Here is a 21,146-nt window from a genome sequence, read left to right on the forward strand (position 1 = left end):
AGGAAGCTTGAAGGATCTTCACTGATGCTTATGTAACCAAGTGCCATGTCTTGCTGTTTAACCTGAAGGGCATGATTTGGATGAATGATTTTGCCAGATGCATACTCACACTCATGCACATAAAAACACACATGCTCAAAAAAGTAAAAGCACTTGAGCCCTAAATGACTGTTTTCATCCCCTTCATGCAGAGACAGTGGTGAGATAGAAAGTCATGTGACCTGGACTAAACTGCTATATATTCTGAGTGGGTCCACCTTACAATATAAAGCACCTTGTTGTGATTTGGCACTGTATAAATACAATTGCATTGAATTGAATGATAGGATGAGCATGTAGTTTTCAACAGAGTCTGTATCTGTTTTGTTCATAATGGAAATGAAGTGATGTGAAGACATGCTGCTTGCATTTTTATAGTCCCGCCAGTCCACAGAAATACCAACATCTTGTCATAATTTTACTAAAAATACCTAATAATGGATGGATGGATAGCTGCTACTTAATATTTATCATCTCTGGAGGTTTATGCGTCATTGTTTGACACACACAAACAAGCTCAGCACTGTCGCACCAGCACAGTTGTTATCTGTAAACAGTGTTGAGGAGTAACGGAATACATGTACCGCCGTTACGTATTTAAAATACAAAACATGAGTAACTGTATTCCGTTACAGTTACCGTTTAAAAAGGTGGTATTTAGAATACAGTTACTTTGTTGAAATCAATGGATTACACAGCGGTACTTCCCTGTTTCATATTGTGGCGGGTCAGGACTGTTTGGGTTTTGTTTGACAGCTACGTTCTGTTGTTCCAGGCGGCAGCGTTACGGTTGCCATGGTTACAGGGTGACGCTCTCTCTGCGTGTTTCCTGGGTGAGAGAGGCCTTTTTGTTGTTGTTGTGCTAAGCTAACAGGCAGAATGCTACAGGTATAGCTCTAAAGAATGTAGCATCATGGGCAGTGTAGTCCGTGCTGCAGGGAGAATGGACTGCCATACACATTATGTGTCTGTGAGCGAGGGAGGGAGAAAAAGGAAAAGTACGAGCTGTCATCGAGCAGAAACGGGAGCTGGAAGCATGTAAATATAATAATAACCACTGCAGCCAAGAAGAGAGCCTGACGAGCCCAGTTGTAAGTAAGCTATTAAGACTCGACTGTACACCGTGTTCGTGTTTTCCTCTGAAACAATAAGTTCTGTTGGAGCAGCCTTTCAACGCCTCTCTCTGTCTCTGCTAGCAAAGTTGACCCAGACAACAAAGTAAAGCTAGTTTTCAGCTACGAGCCGACACAGAACCCACCGTATTAGCCAGAGGTCCCTTTACTACGGTTCGGAGCCGCGGACCTTCAGTAACAGTAATAAATCACAGCAATAGTACATTCATGTAGTTGTAAACAGCATGATAATATATTAAGTAATCCAAAGTATTCAGAATACGTTACTCTCATTGAGTAACGTAACAGAATACGTTACAGAATACATTTTGAGGCATGTAATCTGTAATGGAATACATTTTAAAAGTAACCTTCCCAACACTGACTGTAAATGTGGCATCAAATCTAAAGTGCTTTACAAAATAAGTGATTCTGGATTCTCCGGTGCAGCAGTGGACCATCGATCCTCGTCTTTGTACAAACACGTTACATCTAACAATGACCCCTTGGACTGCTCTTCAGTTTTAGTTTCAGTTGGTTCAGTCGTTACTCAGCCAACACACGATACAGCTAGTAACTGCAACCAACCAAATGAATTACATCATAAGTCATACTTGGACACGATGGTGGCACACTTGGTTAAAAAACCAAATACTGAAACTTCTTTTTATAACAGGTATCATGAACAATGACCTTTTAAAAAAGAAGACAGTGGAGGCACTGTAAGTAACAGTTACAACTAAACAAGAGAGTCCAAAAAATCAATTTAAAACATGTTGTTTATGTACAATCAAACTTTCTTTGTGTACCTGCAATCTTGACGTGGATTGGGCACATATCCTGGATACGCTCCATCAGTGATGTCACGACACATTTTGCTGTCTCTGTCTGAAGGCAGCAGGGTCCCTGCTCGAACCATCAGACCCAAACAGTGCTCAAACGTATTCCTTTCTTCTGGACCGTCCTCCGTGAAGAAACAGTGGCCTAGTGTGTCATACCCCACCACATCCTTTACCTGGGAGGCAACACAGTACATTACTGATTGTAGAGTAGGTCACCATAGTGCATGGGGTCCATTTCAAATCTAACTGTAGAAGAAAATGTCTATAACAAAAGTGTGAACTTTCTAAAGTGTAATTCCTCATCAGAAGCTCCATTATTTATCAAATGGGTTTCTTTTGTGGCTTGCACCAAATTTAACCCAACTTCAGTTTTGAATTCCAGTCAACAACAATGGTTTAGTGCAGTGGTTCCCAAACTTTTTCATGTTTATATGAGATGAATTGCAGAATGATAGAGACAAAATACTGTTAATCTGACTGTCTGCAGGTTTTACACACAGTTACTGTCCCTCCATTTACAAAGGCAGAGGCGTCACGCTGTGATTATTTTACGTGTAGTTGTTTTTTCCTGTGTAATAATATTCAACATTGATATCAATACATTTCTCAAAAAATGTCTCTCTGTGCAAAATGGCTTCAAAAACATAAACAGCTGTTTGTCAGTGATTTAAACCGAGGGAACAAATCGTGTCAGGATCAGCCTGATGTTATTTGTATCCCGCTGTAACTTTACTGTATAAAGAGCAAACATCTCCAAAATGTCAGGAGTAGTTAGTCATATTAAACCCCAATTCTTTAGTTCCTATGACAGAACAGAGAAACCGACTCATAGTGTGTTAAAATATTGATATTTCTTTTATTCAATCATCTTCTGGAAGAGAGAGACCTCTGCACAGCTCAAACGCCAGTTGCAAGAGCTCTAACATTAGAATCATAAACTGTGCTTCATATAGATGTTATTTTGGTACTTTACACGTCACACAGTCTCAAACATTGCTTATATGGCAAGTTCCTCATTTCAGTGTCTTATCTATTAATATGGCTGTGCACTAAAACGTCCTGTTTTTCAGTCTGGCTGAGCACTTAGTTTGTGAGTTAAAAGTGGCCTTGCTCTACAAGCCTTTATTAAAGTACATAAAACAATATAATGAGCAGATACACATTAAAAAATATTTCTCTTATCCCTAACAGTCATTACAACAAGTGTTTGAACTAAAAATCAAGAATGTGGGATTGGACTGTTTGTCCGTGATTTGAACAGCCCAGCGCTGCTCCCGACAGGGAAACCCAATCCTGCAGGGAGACCTACCTCAGCACTTGTGCAGGTGAAGCCAAAGGGCAGATTTGCTTCAGCATATTTTCTAGTCTTTGTCTTAGAATGAAGTTGGTTTGGAAACATATTCAGCGATGCTTCATCTCCTGCTTTGCGTTTCTGTGGGCGCCTCGTCAAAAAACCTGTCCATGATGCTAGCAGTGTCCAAGCGTTCTTTTCCCCCCCCCCTTTTTTATACTGCGCCCCCCCTGCAATGGCTCTGCGGCCCCCACGCTTTGGGAAGCTCTGGTTTAGTGGATAAATGCAAACTGATAAGTGGTTGAAGTTAGGTTGAATGTGTGCTTGTTATTCGCTTTCACTTTTCAGCCAAATTTAGGATACATCTGTTTAAAGTCTGTGAAAGGCTGAACAAATGTAGCCAGACAGAAACACGCAGAACAGAGTAGGACTAATGCTACACAAGCGACAGCAGGAAATCTTGGAATATGACGACCAAAGAAGCAACCTGCTTGATATGAACCTGAAAACTAACTCAGCTGGACCCTTTCGATTTGGAGGAGTAGCCACTCTGAGTCCAACATGACTGAACTCCTCAGCCTATCACTGAGCCAGAGCCTAGACACCCTTTAGAGATGTCAGTGGCCTACCCAGACCCTGTGACCATAGGTGACAGTAAGAACATTAATTAACCGCGTCAACTTAATACTCAGCTCTCTTCACCACAACAGATCTGCAGATGTTAATGCTCCACTCTTCTTTGGCTCATGAACAAGACCCCAACATACTTATAGTCATGCACTTGTCTTTAATAGCTTGAATTCCCCTATTATCCATGTCACACAGCGCCCAATTTCCTGCGTTTTAATTCATATATTTCATATACATCTTCATACAAACTGTTTCTTTAAGAGATTTAAAATGATATGCCTGTCACTATAATAATGATTTTATGAGACATTACTGGAGACTAAAAAGAATATAAAACCCTTTAAATGAGGTCATCGTATCTGCCTTAGTAAGAGTCACCAACACCATGTCAGTGCGCCCCGGGGCAGCTGTGCCACCAGTGTGTGAATGTGTGTGTGAATGTGTGGATGACTGGATGTGTGAAGCGCTTTGGGGTCCTTAGGGAGGCGCTATACAAATACATTTATCATTTTTTTACCATAACACTGTCCCTAACATTACCAGGTTGCTTTTGGTTGTAATAATGACTCTTAACAATAAATGACACATTCTTATATATGCATTAATACATAGAAAAATACAGAAATAAATTATTCAACTTCCTAACTGACCATCAGTCCGTTGGAGCCGTGGATAGTGACGCAGCGGGAGAAAGAGTGGTGAATGGATAAATCGCTGACAAACGTCGGAGGGTCATAGCCTCCCCTCTCATCCACATCTCCATTCATGTGAAAATGGACAGGATAGTGTCCCATGGTCTGCTGGCCCATGTGCTGCAGCTCCATCCCAGATATGTGGACTGCCCTAAAACCATGCTCCACCTGGTGATGACAGTGGACACATTTCAGTCAGAGAGCTCCGGTTACTGCATCAATCAGACACAAGCGAAAAAACCAAAGTGCATGAAAAGCAGGACTAGCAACACTAGTGTCAGATTTAGATTTTTAAATCGTTATTTTATGGAGGTTTTTTATTCTAAAGTTCTATTTCTTTGTTTTGCACATAGACTGTAAATAAAAGATGAACGTAGCTACCAGTGTTGGGTGTAATTTATTATCACATGACATTGTTGATTAACGCAATAATGGGACTCCAGTTTGTTCATGTGAATCAGGGGTCTTAAACTTGTGGCCCAGGGGCCACTTGCGGTCCACGTCACCCCTACAACCCGAATATTAATGTTGAGAAATATAGTGCAATTTGTCCCTTGAAGTGGCTTTTTTGTTGTTTGTTGTTGAGTGTAATGTTAGGATAAGTTCTTTAAAAAGCAAAAAATGATTTAACATGAAGGCAATATGAGCAGAGTGCAGTGAGAGAGTCAAAAACTAAAGTGTACACATTTTGATTTTGTTAAATACAAACCAAACGATAGCAGAAGTGCTGCCACGTGTCTGGCCACAAAGAGAGGACAGATGTGTTTATTTGGTAGTTCAATGTAAGGCTTCAGTTATGAGTGAGGAAAAAAAACGTTCACATTTGCGGTTTTGTTTTGTTATACAATATTTGAAATGTAAAAAAACAAACGAAATGCTACATTTTAGGAAATATTTCTTAGTGTTTTCATGTTAGTTTTTTTGTATTACTTGAACCCTACAGTGGCCCTCACATGAGAGGACAGTGGCAGCAGGGGCCCACAGCTCATTTAAGTTTGAGACCTCTGATGTAAATGGAGAGTCCTCTTCACACACTGAGGTTAATTATGGAGTTCCACAGGGTTCAGTGCTAGGACCAATTCTGTTTACATTATACATGCTTCCCTTAGGCAGCATCATTAGAAGACATAGCATACATTTTCACTGCTATGCAGATGACACCCAGCTCTATCTGTCCATGAAGCCAGATAACACACACCAATGAGTTAAACTGCAGGAATTAAAGACATAAAGACCTGGATGGCCACTAACTTTCTGCTTCTTAATTCAGATCAAACTGAGGTCATTGTACTCGGCGCTGAAAAGCTTAAAAACATGGTATCTAACCAGATACTTACTCTGGATAGAAAAACCTTGGCATGCAATAACACCACGAGGGATCCTGGAGTCATTTTTGACCAGGACATGTCCTTCAATGTGCATAATGAACAAATTCTAAAATCTCTAAAATCCTGTCTCAACATCATATCTTGTGGATTTATTCCAGGCTGGACGACTGTAATTCATTATTATCAGGAAGTCCTAAAAACTCCCTGAAAAGCCTTCAGCTAATCCAAAATGCTGCAGCAAGAGTCCTGACAGGGACTAGAAAGAGAGAGCAGATTTCTCCTGTTTTGGCTTCCCTTCATTGGCTTCCTGTTAAATCCAGAATTGAATTCAAAATCCTGCTCCTCACATACAAGGTCTTAAATAATCAGGCCCCATCTTATCTTAATGACCTTGTAGTACCATATCACCCTATTAGAGCACTTCGCTCTCGCTCTGCAGGCCTACTTGTTGTTCCTAGAGTATTTAAAAGTAGAATGGGAGGCAGAGCCTTCAGTTTTCAGGCCCCTCTTCTGTGGAACCAGCTTCCAGTTTGGATTCAGGAGACAGACACTATCTCTACTTTCAAGATTAGGCTTCAAACTTTCCTTTTTGCTAAAGCATATAGTTAGGGCTGGACCAGGTGACCCTGAATCCTCCCTTAGTTATGCTGCAATAAGCCTGCGTTGCTGGGAGCCTCCCTTTAGGCATTGAGTGTTTGTTTTTCACTCACTATGTATTTATACACCTCTCTGCATTTAACCATTAATTATTATTAGTATCTAGCTCTCTCTCTATTAATGTAGGATCTTTATCTTTTAATACAAAGCACCTCGAGGTAACTGGTGCTGGTGCTATATATATATAAAATTGCATTGTAATGTAGTGTAATGTAACTCATTGCAGTACTAAACTCAATAATTACATCACGGTTACACTGATGTCATTCTTCAGTTCTCTGCCAGCCAGGCGAACAGAAAGAAACATGTTTTTATTTCCTGGACACTCTCACGGCTACAATCAGCTGATTTCTGTGCATGTGTGGGAGGGAAGTGGTACAGAGATTTTGAGTAGCGGGTATAGACATGACTTTTATTTTAACTGCAGAGAAGGACAAGAGTGTGTCGGTAAAGTGGGAGATACTGAATTACTTTTAAAAGTAACGCGTGATGTGTAATACATGACTCTTCTTGAGTAATGACCCCAACACTTGTAATCACTGTTACAGCCATTGTTCAGTGAAAACTTTCAATCAATGTAACAAAACTGGAACAAGACAAATCCCCGACTCCTGCATTAAAATGTCTGCAAGCATCTTCACAGCCTGGTAGGTAACAAACCACAAACACAAACAAACAAACCACACGTCGTTTCGACACCATGGATCGTTTTCCTCCAGGTCACATGTCTGTACTAATTAGTCCTGAAATTTGGCAGGTTGACATCAGTGTCTGCTGCTCACCTCTGCTAACTCGAGTCACCAGATTTGTTTCCACTTCACTGAAGTATTTTTAAAGGAGTTATATGATCAATGACATAACTTGCTATTAAAGCGGCAACAATAGTAAGAGAGAGGAACAGAACAGGACGTTAAAATAATGAAAACACTGAAATCTGGACAAATAAAAGATGAAGTTACAGACAGGTAAGGGTTGATGCCAGGAGACTCTGGGACGCCATGCAGCTATGTCCCAAAAAACCCAGAGAATCATGAGAACCAACACTTCTTACAGCCACACTGGTTTTCATTACATCATAGTGTTTGTGAAAAGGCTACAAAATGAAAGAAATATCAGCCGGATCACAGTCAGCTGCATTCAGCTGGCGACCAGCTAATAATTCTGGAGATGGGAGGTTTTCACACGACAGGACTTGTCCTGAGGCATTTAGTGTTTCTCACCCTCTGTGTGTGTGTGCTCATGTGTGCGTTATGCTATTTCATGCTCTACACACACCCATGCATGAGAAATATGTGACATGAGGCTGTGATGGAAATTTATAATGGAATATGATAGCTGGCCCTGGGGAAAGGGAGGCATTGAGGCAGCAGGAAGACAACCACACACTCCCCCCTCTCCTTCCTGCTTCAGTGTCTCTGTTGCCTCTTTCTGATGACAGGGTGCACGAGGCTGACAGAAAGAAGGACGTTTCAGTGATGAACACGTAGAGATACAGAGGCCCGAGAGTCTTAATGAGCCTTCAACTAAATTAAGATTTTAGATGTTAGTGTGCTTTAATTGGATTATTTGCTGTAGTGGTGCATTAATGTGCAGGAAGTCTTCAGTATAACAACGATGCTCAAAAATGTGTTTTTTAAAGGATCTTTTTAACTTATTGCCTTGTTCCGTGTCATGTGTCCTGTTTGTTTGTATATTTGTCTTTTTGGCTGCTGTTACAACCAAATTTCCCCTTGTGGGACAATTAAAGGATTATTCTATTCTATTCTTCTATTCTTTAATATGCTCTAAACACACATTCCTACTAAAGCAGCATTGTTACATTGTTCTATTGTTACAAATATTTTAAATGTATAATACATATTACACCTATAATGTGCAAAGCACTCAGACTGTTGTTACAAAACTGCTATTTCTAACGACCCAGAGTTTTTAGTGTAAAAACATACTTTGAGTGCCACTGAGCTGCATTTAGTTGTAATTTCTGGCAGAGAGAAAAAGTGTCGGCTGTGAAGGCTACGCAGAAAAAACGACTTTTGAAAAGTCAGCGTCCAAAAGAGCTGCTGCTGTGTCCTTTTCACTTTTCTCCCAATTTATTTGACGCATTTAAAAGAGCTCAAAAACATTGCAGGTTACAAACAGTGACCAGATTCTGCACTTGTGTAGAAAATGATGATCACTGATCTACAGTGGAAATCACCGCGTGCGCTTTCTGAGCAGAGTTAATGGTAAATGGACTGATTCTTCTGACAACATGCCTCATACATCCACTTCTTCTATGCTTAAGCTCTTTCTAGCTATCACACACATGCATGGATGCATCGGAGAGCAACTTGGGGTTAGTGTCTTGCCCGAGGATGTTTGGCATGCAGACTGGACCAGACGGGGATTGAACCACCAACCTTCTAATTCATAGATGACCTGCACTACCTTCTGCCCTTGGGAAGAGGGATCTAGGATTAAAACTGGTTCTTAATTACGTAGAGCATGCTCTGATGCACCTGTAACATTTGCTTGAGTGCAGATGTTCAAACAGCTGGTGAGACGAGTCCTTTAGGATGCAGTGTGCTTTCTGCAGGCAGTGTAACATGTACACGTCTTCAAGGGCAGGCAGCTGTGTGTTGTTTATCTTTTGTGGAGGTTTATGACTCTCTGCAGTGTTCTTATCTGCTGCAGAGTTGTTTCCATATCATGTCAGCATGTCGTGAGCGAGGATGCTTTGAATGCTGCAGCAGTACAAAAACACCAGAAGGCTTTAAGCCGCTCGGGGTGCACAGGAAGTACAGACTGTTTTAGAGGGACACAGTGTCCATGTGAGGTCTTCTGTGATGTGTGGACCCAGAAACCTGAAACAGGAGACTCTCCACGTTCTCTCTTTGGTCTTTTTGGTGTTCAGAGCCAGATTATTATGATTCTGAACATAGAACATAAAATAACCTCTTGTCTGTATGAACACTCATCTCCATTAGATGATCCGTCCTGCGTGTTCTTTAAATGTAATGAAGCTGTTATGATCAACAGTCATATGTGTACTGAGAACAGAGGGCTCAAAAACAGTATGATGGAGCTCCTCCCCCAAGTAAGAGTTTGGAGGAGCAGTAGGGTTCAGTCCAGTTCAGTCACCTCAGCTGTTTGTACGTGTTCAGTGTTATCCAACGTAGTCTGGTCCAGGTACTCAGATGCATAAAGACACACTAGGTGTCCAGCAAATGTGTGCAAGTCAGTAATTATGGAGCACGATTCCATCTGTGAGCATGAAAGGACAAATATTCTTCCTCTGTGTCTCTGAGGAAGAGTACTGGACTTGTTGGTTTACAGTATGAGTAATGTCTTTGATGTTTTCAATGTTCATCTAGCTGTATGATCTACAGATTGGACCAACCATCTGACAGTTTTTCAAATGTTGACAAAAGCTAAAATATCTGTTATCGTCAATGAAAAATGTATTTTATTAAAGTTTGTGTTACTAAATAATCAGGTTTCCTCATAAAGTTCCAAAGTAAATGATGAAAAATGCTGCGATTGGCGAGAGTCCTGGTCAAACACACAGCTGTGGTGTTTGGTGTGGTTTGAGGTAGAGGTGGGACAGTATGGCTGTAAAGCACTGGCCTGGGCGTGCGCACTAATCACTCCATCTCTGGGCTCACTGAGGCAAACATGCTTCACTGGTTCCAGCGTAGCTCAGTAGCAGCGAACCGTCGGCATCACAGCAGCACAGAAGGCAAATACTTAGGAACAGATGTGGGCAGACTCAGGTGCTGCCCTCTATGTGAAGTATCTGCTCCACACCCCTGAGCACCGGGACACACATACGTGGGATTGACCATCCAGTTCTTTACACCAGTGGGAACCTGAAATTCGCTAAAGCAGGATACACGGTAAAAGAGTGTTTGGCAATCTGGTGGCTGATTTCCTATGGCGAGGAGTAGATCAGGCCGGATAGATCCCAGGCCTAAGTTGGGCAGTGGGTGGATGTGATGGCGGGGTACAGCCTGTGGATTGGTTGTAGGCGGGAATGGGACGGCAGAATGGCTGAGGGCGTGGCACACCTGGAGTGCATTTACTAATTTCTCTGTATAGTAGCTATGAGGCCGCAGGACGAGGAGTTTTGGCAGAGCACGCGAGCAAGAATGCACCGAAGCTTGGCAGCTTTACACCGTTTTCCTGTGTATGTGAACAGTAATCACTCCCACTCTGTGGAGCTCTGCAGTTCCTGAGAAAAGTAGCTGTCATTGGTCTGGAATAAAACGTGTTTTGTTGCTTGATTCACAGGTCATGACCTTCCATATGATGTAAAATGTGGTCATATCCCGAACTTCACCTCAGACAGCTGAGTCAGAAGCCCTGCATGTCTGCTTTCACAATCTTATAAAAGGATTATCATTATTATCATTAAGCAGATGGCAGAACACTAAGAATTAAAGTATGAAGCTGGGAATAAATGGCTGCAACAGGTTCTCTTTAAAGGGTCGTTTTTCATCCTTTTCAAGCCTGTTCACACGGTGTTGCCTATTCTGTAAACAGCTAACAGAAGAGTTTACCTTCAAATGTCCTCCGAAAGTGTCAAAGTTGAAGAACTTGCAGGCCTCATTGCCATAGCAGCCGGGCTCCATCTCACCACGAAGCAGGATATTACGACTCAGCAGGCCGACCTCGGCCCTCATATCTACCCCATCCACCTCCTCTCCCATGTGGATAAAGTTGGCTTTACCTGCATACACAGATAACATGCACAGTAAAAACACACTGACCTACAACACATCAGAGACAAAGAAGACGAGTTCAACTCTGAGTCAAACATAGGAGCACTTCTTTACCTCTGCCTTCAGACTGAACTTATTAACATCCAGGCTGCACTTGCTGATAACCTTGTTGGCCAGTAAGGACGACTTTCCTCAGCCTGCTGCAACCAAAAGGCAGCGTGCCCTTTTACTCCTCGAGCAGTTGCAAGTTTAAGGGCCTATTTCTGTGGAAGTGCAACTACTTCATCAATGTGGTATTTCCTTTCTTTTAGTCTGACGTTGCCCATCGCTTTTTGATGCCCAGTGCAGATCCCATAACACAGAGGCAGGTGCTTAATCAAGTCAACAAGCACAAAACAATTTGTGCAAACATCAAATATGCAGGAGAATCAGGGAGTTGGAAAAGGGATAGAGCCAGTGCAATTCCAATCATTACAGTATCAGTTTTTTCTACAAAGCCACCAAAAGAAATCAATAGCATCATAATATCTATAGATGTAAAAAAAAGAAAGAAAGCATTAAATAAGAATCATCCTTAAGTTCACAGCGTTTTTTAATTCAAAATAACAATAACAGCATCAACAAAGTGTTAAAACATTTAAAAAGACGTAGAAAAACAGCAATGAGTTAATCCTGTGGCTGCAGTAGTTCTTATCAGTTAACCCTTTAAGACCCACCATAGAACCAAGTCCGCCAGAGCTTATATTATATTTTTACATGTTGTGGAGCCATTTTTGGGAGCATTTCAAGTTGCTATACATCAATACAACCATTATAGACCAGATTTTAATAATATGTCTGCATTAAGTGCATAGTAATTACATAAATTGCAAAAAAGTGCAATAAACTACAAAAAAATTGAAAATCGTTTTTGTTTTTTTAACATATATTTCTAGTTAGAGAAATTTAAGAGGCTTATCCTTCAAAACTGTAAATACAAAAAAGTTGCACAAAATAGTTTCCCACCACAGGAAATTTATTTTGAGTGTCTTCATAGTTTTACTTTTGAAATACACCAATTTTTATATACTGCAGGAAAAACAAAAATAAATATTATAATGCAAATTTGCAAAAAAGCAGCATATGCATCAAAATAAACTATTTCCAGCAGTGCAATATGAGTCCTAAGCATCCCAGAAACCACACAGAAAGTCATAAAGTCAAACATAACTTTTAAAAACACCAGTATAGGCTCATGAGGCCCTGACGGTAAAAAACTATATTTCCGCGAAAATGACGTCACTTCCGGTTTCGGGCAGGTCATGGCGGACATGCGATAGTTCGCTACCGGGATTTAAAAATAGTTACGCAAAACAGAGCATGCCCGCTCCGACCGGTTTTAAAGGGTTAAAGGCAGGATAAAATAAAAGACCTTTTACAGGTAAGTCTTACAACCATACAGGCACAAACCCAGGTGTTTGCTTTAATGGCCTCTCTCTGAATTTTGTTCAGCAACAAGGTTAAAAATGCTAAATGGCCTGTATTTGTATGGCGCTTTACCACGGACACAACGACCGAGACTGTCGGAGCCGGGGCTCGAACCGGCAACCTTCTGATTACAAGATGAACTCCCAACTCTTGAGCCACGATCGCCCCATAAAGACTTTGTCTGCAGGTTACACCTTGACCAGTTTCCCAACATTCAAGAAGAAAATTCTCTGATCATGGCTTTGGGAATACCAGCACAAGTCACTATGCTGACTGATTCTTTGGGGGAAAAGGCAGGAGACCATTCTGCTGATCCAAGATGGACTCAGTCACTGTGACTATGAGTTTGGGGCATTTTTGATCAATGCCACCATGATAGTGTTTTTGCGTCAAATTTATTTGGAAGCCCATTTATGCTCTGACATCTAATCACTGTAATATTATTTGTCAGATACTTTCATGAAAAATGCTCCAAAGGTACCAACAGCAGGTAAAAAACAACAAAGTGTTTCTGAATTCTGCAATCGTTCTAAAACTCGAGCAAAAAACCCCAGAAGCGTCCCCCACACGTCACACTGGGCCTCATAGGCAAGCTACAGTATTCTGTTTTTTGTAATTAAAATAAAGCCTTGGAAGGACCAAAAGTAAAAAAGCAGTGAAGGAAAAAGCAAAAATTATCCCATGAAAAGCAGTGAGGAGTAGAAAGGACAACAGAATCAGAGTAAGTGGAAGACGGCTTAGAAACGATAACAGTTCTTGTCTGCCCTCCTCCACATACATATCCTCAACAACACAAATGTGCTGATTAGAAAAACTGAAGCCAAGCCAGGAAAAAAACTGTCAAAGAAATATTCAAGTGTGAAATCTGAGAGAGTGAGGATCATACACCCACACATGCTTAATCTCTTTTCTCCACCTACTCCCTCCACCAGAGCAGCCGGAGCTTAAAAAGTACAAAAGAACATTTTCATTCTGCTTTCATTCTGATTTAAAACGTCAACAGCCCAGACGTAAAGGTTTTACATCCCTGTTCTTTACAATGCAAACAAAAGAAGAGTTACTGAATGCTGCAAATTCTTCTGCATCACAAAGGGATGCGCTAAAGAGCTTTCACTTGTGTTTGCTCAATAAAAAGCAGTACATTGTTTTAAGTTGGTTACTTGCAGCAGTACCGTATACTTCTTTGCAATCCCTTTGACGCTGTTGACTCCCAGATAGCACTTTGCACACTTTAGCCTAGTGACTGGTGATTGATGGGGGTCACTGCCAGCAGCATTCAGTGACTACTCACAATTAATCGTTTGCAGTTAGGACAGTCAGGAACTGTCTGAAGGAAAACAAGCCTCTTACCCCACTGGGAGAAACCCCAGTGTACAGGTCAATCGCCCCATCTCTCACCGAGGCAATTCCATGCTGGTAAAAGTCCAGCCCTGCTCCAGGAGACTGGTTTTTGAGTCCAAGGATCCACTGAAGTTAGCACAACGTTAACTCGTATCGTTCAACATCAGACACCAACTGGGGCTCTTACGTCACCAGAGCGATGAGTTGTGAGGAAGTTGTAGATTTGACCTCTGACTGCACACTGGACCTGACTCCTACAACACCTCCTCCAGGTGATGAGCCAATGAGAAGGCTGCACCTCATAGACTTAGGCCAGACTTGAATCATATCAGTTATTAACCTCTGTCTCTCTTCCACAGCATGTCTTTATCCTGTCTTCCTTCTCTCACCCCAACCAATCACAGCAGATGGCCCCGCCCCTCCCTGAGCCTGGTTCTGCCGGAGGTTTCTTCCTGTTAAAAGGGAGTTTTTCCTTCCCACTGTCGCCAAAGTGCTGCTCATAGGGGGTCATATGATTGTTGGGTTTTTCTCTGTATCTATGAAGCGCCTTGAGGCGACTTTTGTTGTGATTTGGCGCTATATAAATAAAACTGAATTGAATTGAATTGTGAGCTCAGAACTGGCTCCATGGTGGGGCCCTGTTAATCTTGTCCTGGGCACTATAGTGTGGTCATGGGCTAAACTGAAGCTACCAGGGGCAAAAGCCCCCTACAACATATCTCCTGGGATCACTGGGACACACAAACCCTTCCACCATGACTCAAGGAGGCATAATCAATATGCCTGTTAGAACTGTCAAATGTTCAAATGATTGAAGTCACACTGATAAATAGCCTCAGGCCGTCTCGCTGTCTTTCTCATCTATTTATATCTGTTTGTGTATAACCTCAAGGGTGGAGGACAAACTCGATTATCAGCGTGTGTTCAAAAATAGTGCTGCAAAGTGGCACGTGAGCAGGAATTAATGTAACAGATTATAGTCGTGCTGAGAGTGACAAGAGCTCTGAGGAAAAGCCTCGGGCTGGTAAAAGCAGGGCTTTCACTTTGGTTAGCAAAATAACAAGTGACGTCAGAGACCTGAGGAAAAAAGAGAGCGTTACTAGGTCTATATTTTTATGCAGCCACGCAGAAAAGAAATTCCAGCAGCTTCAGTGGAGACTTGAAAACAAATCTGTTAATACTGAAATGCAAACTTATTTTTTGGTGTGTGAATTAGTGTCAGGAATTGACAGGTAGGAAAGAAAATGCCATGCCAGTTTTAGCTTCTGCAAGCACCGGGGGCTTTTCCGAGGGACAAACAGGAGGGCTGACAAAGCTGACCTGAAGAGCTATAGCATGTGAATGCAGCGAGACAGAAAGAAAAATAGTCTGGAAGTGAATGTTTTCATATCAGTATGCGTGATGGTATCCAAGTGTGTGTGTGCCAACATGAATGGGCTCAGTCAAGAACATACAGTCCTCCAGGATACAGGCTAAGACTTTTCCTTGGCCCTGAGTCAGACCAAACACCTTCCACCAACTCCCACACACTGCTATAGGCTGTCTCCACCTGGCCTCTATCACACTGCATATTTAGAAATACACACACATACACAGAGGATGTGTTACCATCCCTTCACTTGGCTTACATTCATTTCCTGATATCTTTTTCTAACTCTGGTTCCCTAGTGATGAACTATCCTTACTCTGGCAAGTCTTGATTTAATGATTTAACCTACCATAGAACCAAGTCCACCAGAGCTTATATTATATGTTTACATGCTGTGGAGCCATTTTTGGGAGCATTTCAAGTTGCTATACATCAATACAACCATTACAGCCCAGATTTTAATAATATGTCTGCATTAAGTGCATAGTAATTACATAAATTGCAAAAAAGTGCAATAAACTACAAAAAAATAGAAAATCGTTTTTGTTTTTTAACATATATTTCTAGTTAGAGAAATTTAAGAGGCTTATCCCTCAAAACTGTAAATACAAAAAAGTTGCACAAAATAGTTTCCCACCACAGGAAATTTATTTTGAGTGTCTTCATAGTTTTATTTTTGAAATACACCAATTTTTATACACTGCAGGAAAAACGAAAATAAATATTATAATGCAAATTTGCAAAAAAGCAGCATATGCATCAAAATAAACTATTTCCAGCAGTGCAATATGAGTCCTAAGCATCCCAGAAACCACACAGAAAGTCATAAAGTCAAAGATAACTTTTAAAAACACCAGTATAGGCTCATGAGGCCCTGATGGTAAAAAAAAACTACATTTCCACGAAAATGACGTCACTTCCTGTTTCGGGCAGGTAATGGCGGACATGCAAAAGTTCACGCTGACGTCTATTCCAACGTAGGAAGTGTTATGAACAGCTGATCGGTAGTGATGTGTGATACCACCGATTTCCTTTCCGATCCGATACCAAGTAATATCCAGGGTCGTATCGATGATACTGATCTGATAGTTTGTACAAAAAACGTATTTTATTTATTGTATCTCAAATTATAGCGTCATAATGATTACAGGACATCAGATTACTTGTTCTTATCACTTAATAATGCAGAGTTCATCATATAGAAACAAAAAAACTGAAGTTGTGCTATTTGAACACGTTGCCTGCAGCACTAAAGGACTCCGTGAGAGACGTCTAGCAGCACCTGTCCCTGTCCTCCTCTTCAGTTCACCTCAACATACGTTTGTCATATTCTGTGATATGATTTACTCTGAGGTGTTTGACAAGGTTAGTGATGTTGCCACAACCATACATGCCAAGACTCCTGACTTTTCCGGGAGAATCCCAAATTTCAGTGCCCTTCCCAAAAGTCTCCCGGAGCCACCATTTCTCCTGATTTTCCAGGACAACAAAATTGAAAAACCATATCGCAGAATTCATAGCGCGGCCAATTCCAGTTTCCAACAATGGCGGCAGCTACTTAGTTTTAATATTACTCTTATTTCTCTTTCTGGGTCACAAAACCTTTTAACATGTTTTCAGGTGAGAATGTAGCTGTGGAAACTTCAAATATCTGAGCCGTCTTTCACTACTCGGGTTAAACATGATGTTTAAGTCACTTTGATAACTTAAAAATGTTATTGTTTGGCTTTTTCAGTGTTTTATTTGTTCGTGAGTAAATCGGTTTGGCTGAGATTAAAGTTATTAGATTAGATTAAATTAAATGTAACTTTATTAATTAAGGGTTCCTCGGGGTTTTCACACAGCTGAATAAATGTCAAACAGAAGACTAATTAAACAGAAGTGTGAGACGGTCGAGAGTTTACATATATACATATAGTTTATATTTTAGACAGCAAGGAGCAGACAGCAGTTTCACTCCACCGAGGGAGCTCGTGACGTACTACCCGGCTTTCTTTAGACCGCGAGGCCGGGTCCTCAGGTGGAAGCAGCCTCTGAATTTGGACACCCCCGCTGTTTCTGGGCCGGCCAATAATAATGGTGACATTTAACGTATTGTATCCGATAAATAAACACTGTAAGATGTATTTATCACCCCCCCAATAGACCTTTTGAATGTCCGCGCCAGGGGGTGGCGAGACATTTATACAGCCGTATTTCGCACATGACTATGAAAGGCGGAAGAGGAAGTAGTTCCTTTGAATGTAGACAATCCGAATGTTATAGTTTCTTTCCACTGTGTTCCTGTTAATGATAAACTACAAATTTACTCTAAATTACTAAAATATCGATATTTTAATGTGAGAATCGATTCTAGAACATAAATGATTGGTATCGGAGGAATCGATATTTCAGGATCGATCCGCACATCACTACTGATCGGATCGGCAAAGCGTGTTTCTGGAATATTATGTTTTTGTTGCTGCAAGTGCTTTTTATGCAGTTTTTGCAAAGCTATATGTGGAAGGAAACTGTGACCGAGGACAAGCTGATGGCATAAGATGTAAGTACAACTCCTCCGGTTTCATATGCAAAAAAATTATTGCGCTAGCTCACGTGGTTGCAGAGCTACCGGGATTTAAAAATAGTTACGCAAAACAGAGCGTGCCGCTCCGACCGGCTTTAAAGGGTTAAGCAATATGGAACTGTCCTCTATAAGGGAGGCAAGTCCTCACAAATACACAATTGTCATGACAGGAGTCCTAGATAAATAAATACATACAATAAAAAAACAACACAATAAATAGCAACTTCAGAGCATCAATAAAATGTCTTTTGTGGGTAAAAAACTGTTGATCTGTGCTAGCAGGTAAGCTAACATCAGAGAAAGTGAAGCCTGTGTGACCAAATGGAAATTTGTGCATTAGGTTAAAACTATTGTGATGTGCATCAGCGAGACAGGACATTTAATTGGTGAAGCAAACTTCTTTTGGCTAACGTTAGCCTGATGGATCACAGGCCAGCTAATGTATCTAGGCTGGCTACGTTGTCTACACTCTGGATGATCTTGTAACTTGGCTGGCCATCAGAAGATTCACAGTACATAACCACATAGAGTTATACCTAACAATTACATCATCCGAGTGACTTTGTGATGAAGTCCAGATGAACAGAATTAGCTTTTTGGAATTTCCTTACCTGGATGATCGAACATGTATCGTGACATTTTAACAGTAACAGTTAGTTGGCTAATCCTAGATTGACTGTTAGTGTTACTGCTACCAAATGCTAAAGTCTAATATGACTTCATGATAATAACTTACCTCTACAATAATCGTCAATATGGAGATATATTAGCCAGCTAGCTGTAACTTAGCTACAGTGCAAGAATCTTATGTGCAAGTCAACATTATTGTTGCAAGTGAAGAACAATAGTGCAGGACAGACTCGTGCACATCTTATCACTTTCATTTTGTTTTTGTGGCCAGTGGAGGAAAAAATAGAAACAGAATGCTGACTGCAGTTTACCTAATGACTAGGTGTGACATGAATTATGCTAAATTATGGTTCAGTGGGAACAGTAAACTGGCACTTGGCAGTCTGAAAGCCTTCGTTGCCAGCTCAGGGTGTGTAGTGTACAAACTGGTCTGAGGGTCACTCTTGCTTGTGCTGTTGTTGCGCCACCAGTTAAATGTGACAAGTGACAACAACAGTTCCTAAAAGCTTTATATTGTGAGGCAAACACATTAGAGCACCAAAAATAATTATTAGTTGATAAAATGATGCCACAGGATCACACCTGCCATAATGCCATTGGGTTCTCAGATCACACCTGAATCAGTTGTGCTAAGTCACTTCAAAAGAAACACCTTCTGATGGTAAAATGTTCACATTGCACTCCAATTGCTTTTGCTTTGAGATAAACCTGCATTAATGCACACAGCAGACACAAACGTGTGTGTGTATCTAAAGTGTGAAAGAAGCTGCCTCAGTGTGTTAAAGCTGACCAGACTGCCTTGCAGTTACGAGAAATTGATTGAGGGTCCCTCACCTTATCCTTCAGTGGTAAGTTTCCACTGGGCTCAGCCTTTTTTCATTAGGTTAGCTTCTTTCTTGTGGCTACTGCTCTCACTTTTCACCTTGTGGTACATTTGGCAGCCTTTTAAGTCTTTAAAAGTAAACGTAGTAACTTAGCAACACACTTGTCTTGATGCATTCTCAATCAATCCAGGTAAGTAAATCTCCAACAGTTGATTCTGTTCATCTGAAAACGCGACGTCCAGATGAACAGAATCAACTTTTGGAGAGTTAGCAACACACTTGTTTTTATTTTTCAATGTCGAATCAGTTCTGTCAAATCAAAAGAAGATGTGTGTTCATGACTGATGTTGAATGTTTACTTGGTACAAACCTCTTTCAGCCATTCACACAAACACATTTTTCTCAGCGTAGGTGCTTTCTATCATCCACACTGATAAACACATCAGGAGCACCTCAGCATCAGTGCCGAGGGATTCTCCTGTAACACATTACAGTTCCTGAATTCAGACATTTCAGGCGAATGAAGTACAACTTCCAGGCGGTTTGCCATCTAAATTACACTAAATGGGTTTAATTAATGATGCTTAATGCTGCAAATTTAAGATAGAAAGAGGCACCTATGTGCCTGCATTATGGGAGTCTTCCAAAGTTTTTCTTTTCTGGAGAGATGTTTTGGATTATATGAGCCAATGGTTAAAGAATGAAAAGAATGAAAGAACAATCGGAAAGTATGTAATGTGAGAACTGATGGTTGGTTTAGTGACTGGTACCAGACTGACTCTCAGTTAGTGGAGAAATTCTAAAACTCAGACACTAAAAATGTTGACTGAACAAATGATGAACACTGACTGTGACCATGGAAGAATCTGTGACTTCATATCCAAAGACAAAGTGGAAACATAACTTCATGTGAACCAGATAGTGCAGGGGTGTCAAACTCAAATACACAGTGGGCCAAATTTCAAAACTGGAACAAAGTCGCGGGCTAACGTTAATATTTATTGGAAAAAAATCTTCCTCTAGATTTAAGAATGAATCTTTTCTTATGGACTCCAACAAGTTTTGCTGAAAAACTGAATATGGAACAAGCAAAGCTTAATACTAAACAATACATACATTAGCTGTATAATACCAGTAGGCCAGCTCTAATAGTAATTTGGTATGGCTTCGCGGGCCAAATGTAATTAGGCTGCGGGCCAAATTTGGCCCGCGGGCCAGAGTTTGACACCTATGAGATAGTGTATACTGGATATCTGACAGATGAATATTACCCAGTAACTTAGTCCATCCATCCATCCATTCACTTCCACTTATCCTTTTCAGGGTCGCGGGGGGTGCTGGAGCCTATCCCAGCTGTCATAGGGCGAGAGGCGGGGTCCACCCTGGACAGGTCGCCAGTCTGTCGCAGGGCCAACACACAGGGACAGAGAACCATTCACACTCACATTCACACCTAGTGGCAATTTGGATTATCCAATTAACCTATCCCCACAAGCTGCATGTCTTTGGACGGTGGGAGGAAGCCGGAGTACCCGGAGGGAACCCACGCAAACACGGGGAGAACATGCAAACTCCACACAGAAAGACCTGATGGTGGAATTGAACTCAGGACCGTCTTGCTGTGCGGCAACAGTGCTAACCACCGTGCCACCGTGCTG

At 41.2% G+C, this 21,146-nt stretch overlaps 1 protein-coding gene across 3 annotated transcripts in view; it reads right to left on the minus strand.

Annotated features, from left to right (window-relative positions):
• Positions 1-21,146, minus strand: part of cemip (cell migration inducing hyaluronidase 1) — a 189,160-nt gene that overhangs the window by 51,356 nt on the left and 116,658 nt on the right. For all 3 annotated transcript variants that reach the window (XM_087842950.1, XM_087842956.1, XM_087842959.1), the window contains exons 12-14: positions 11,130-11,299; positions 4,565-4,774; positions 1,961-2,166 (exon numbers count right to left, since the gene is read on the minus strand). In XM_087842950.1, the coding sequence (XP_087699076.1) occupies positions 1,961-2,166; positions 4,565-4,774; positions 11,130-11,299 (586 nt within the window). The remainder of the gene's footprint in view (positions 1-1,960; positions 2,167-4,564; positions 4,775-11,129; positions 11,300-21,146) is intronic.

This window comes from Neolamprologus brichardi, chromosome 1 (assembly GCF_056152115.1).
Source record: "Neolamprologus brichardi isolate AB-2024 chromosome 1, ASM5615211v1, whole genome shotgun sequence".
In the NCBI taxonomy this organism is placed as follows: Eukaryota; Metazoa; Chordata; class Actinopteri; order Cichliformes; family Cichlidae; genus Neolamprologus; species Neolamprologus brichardi.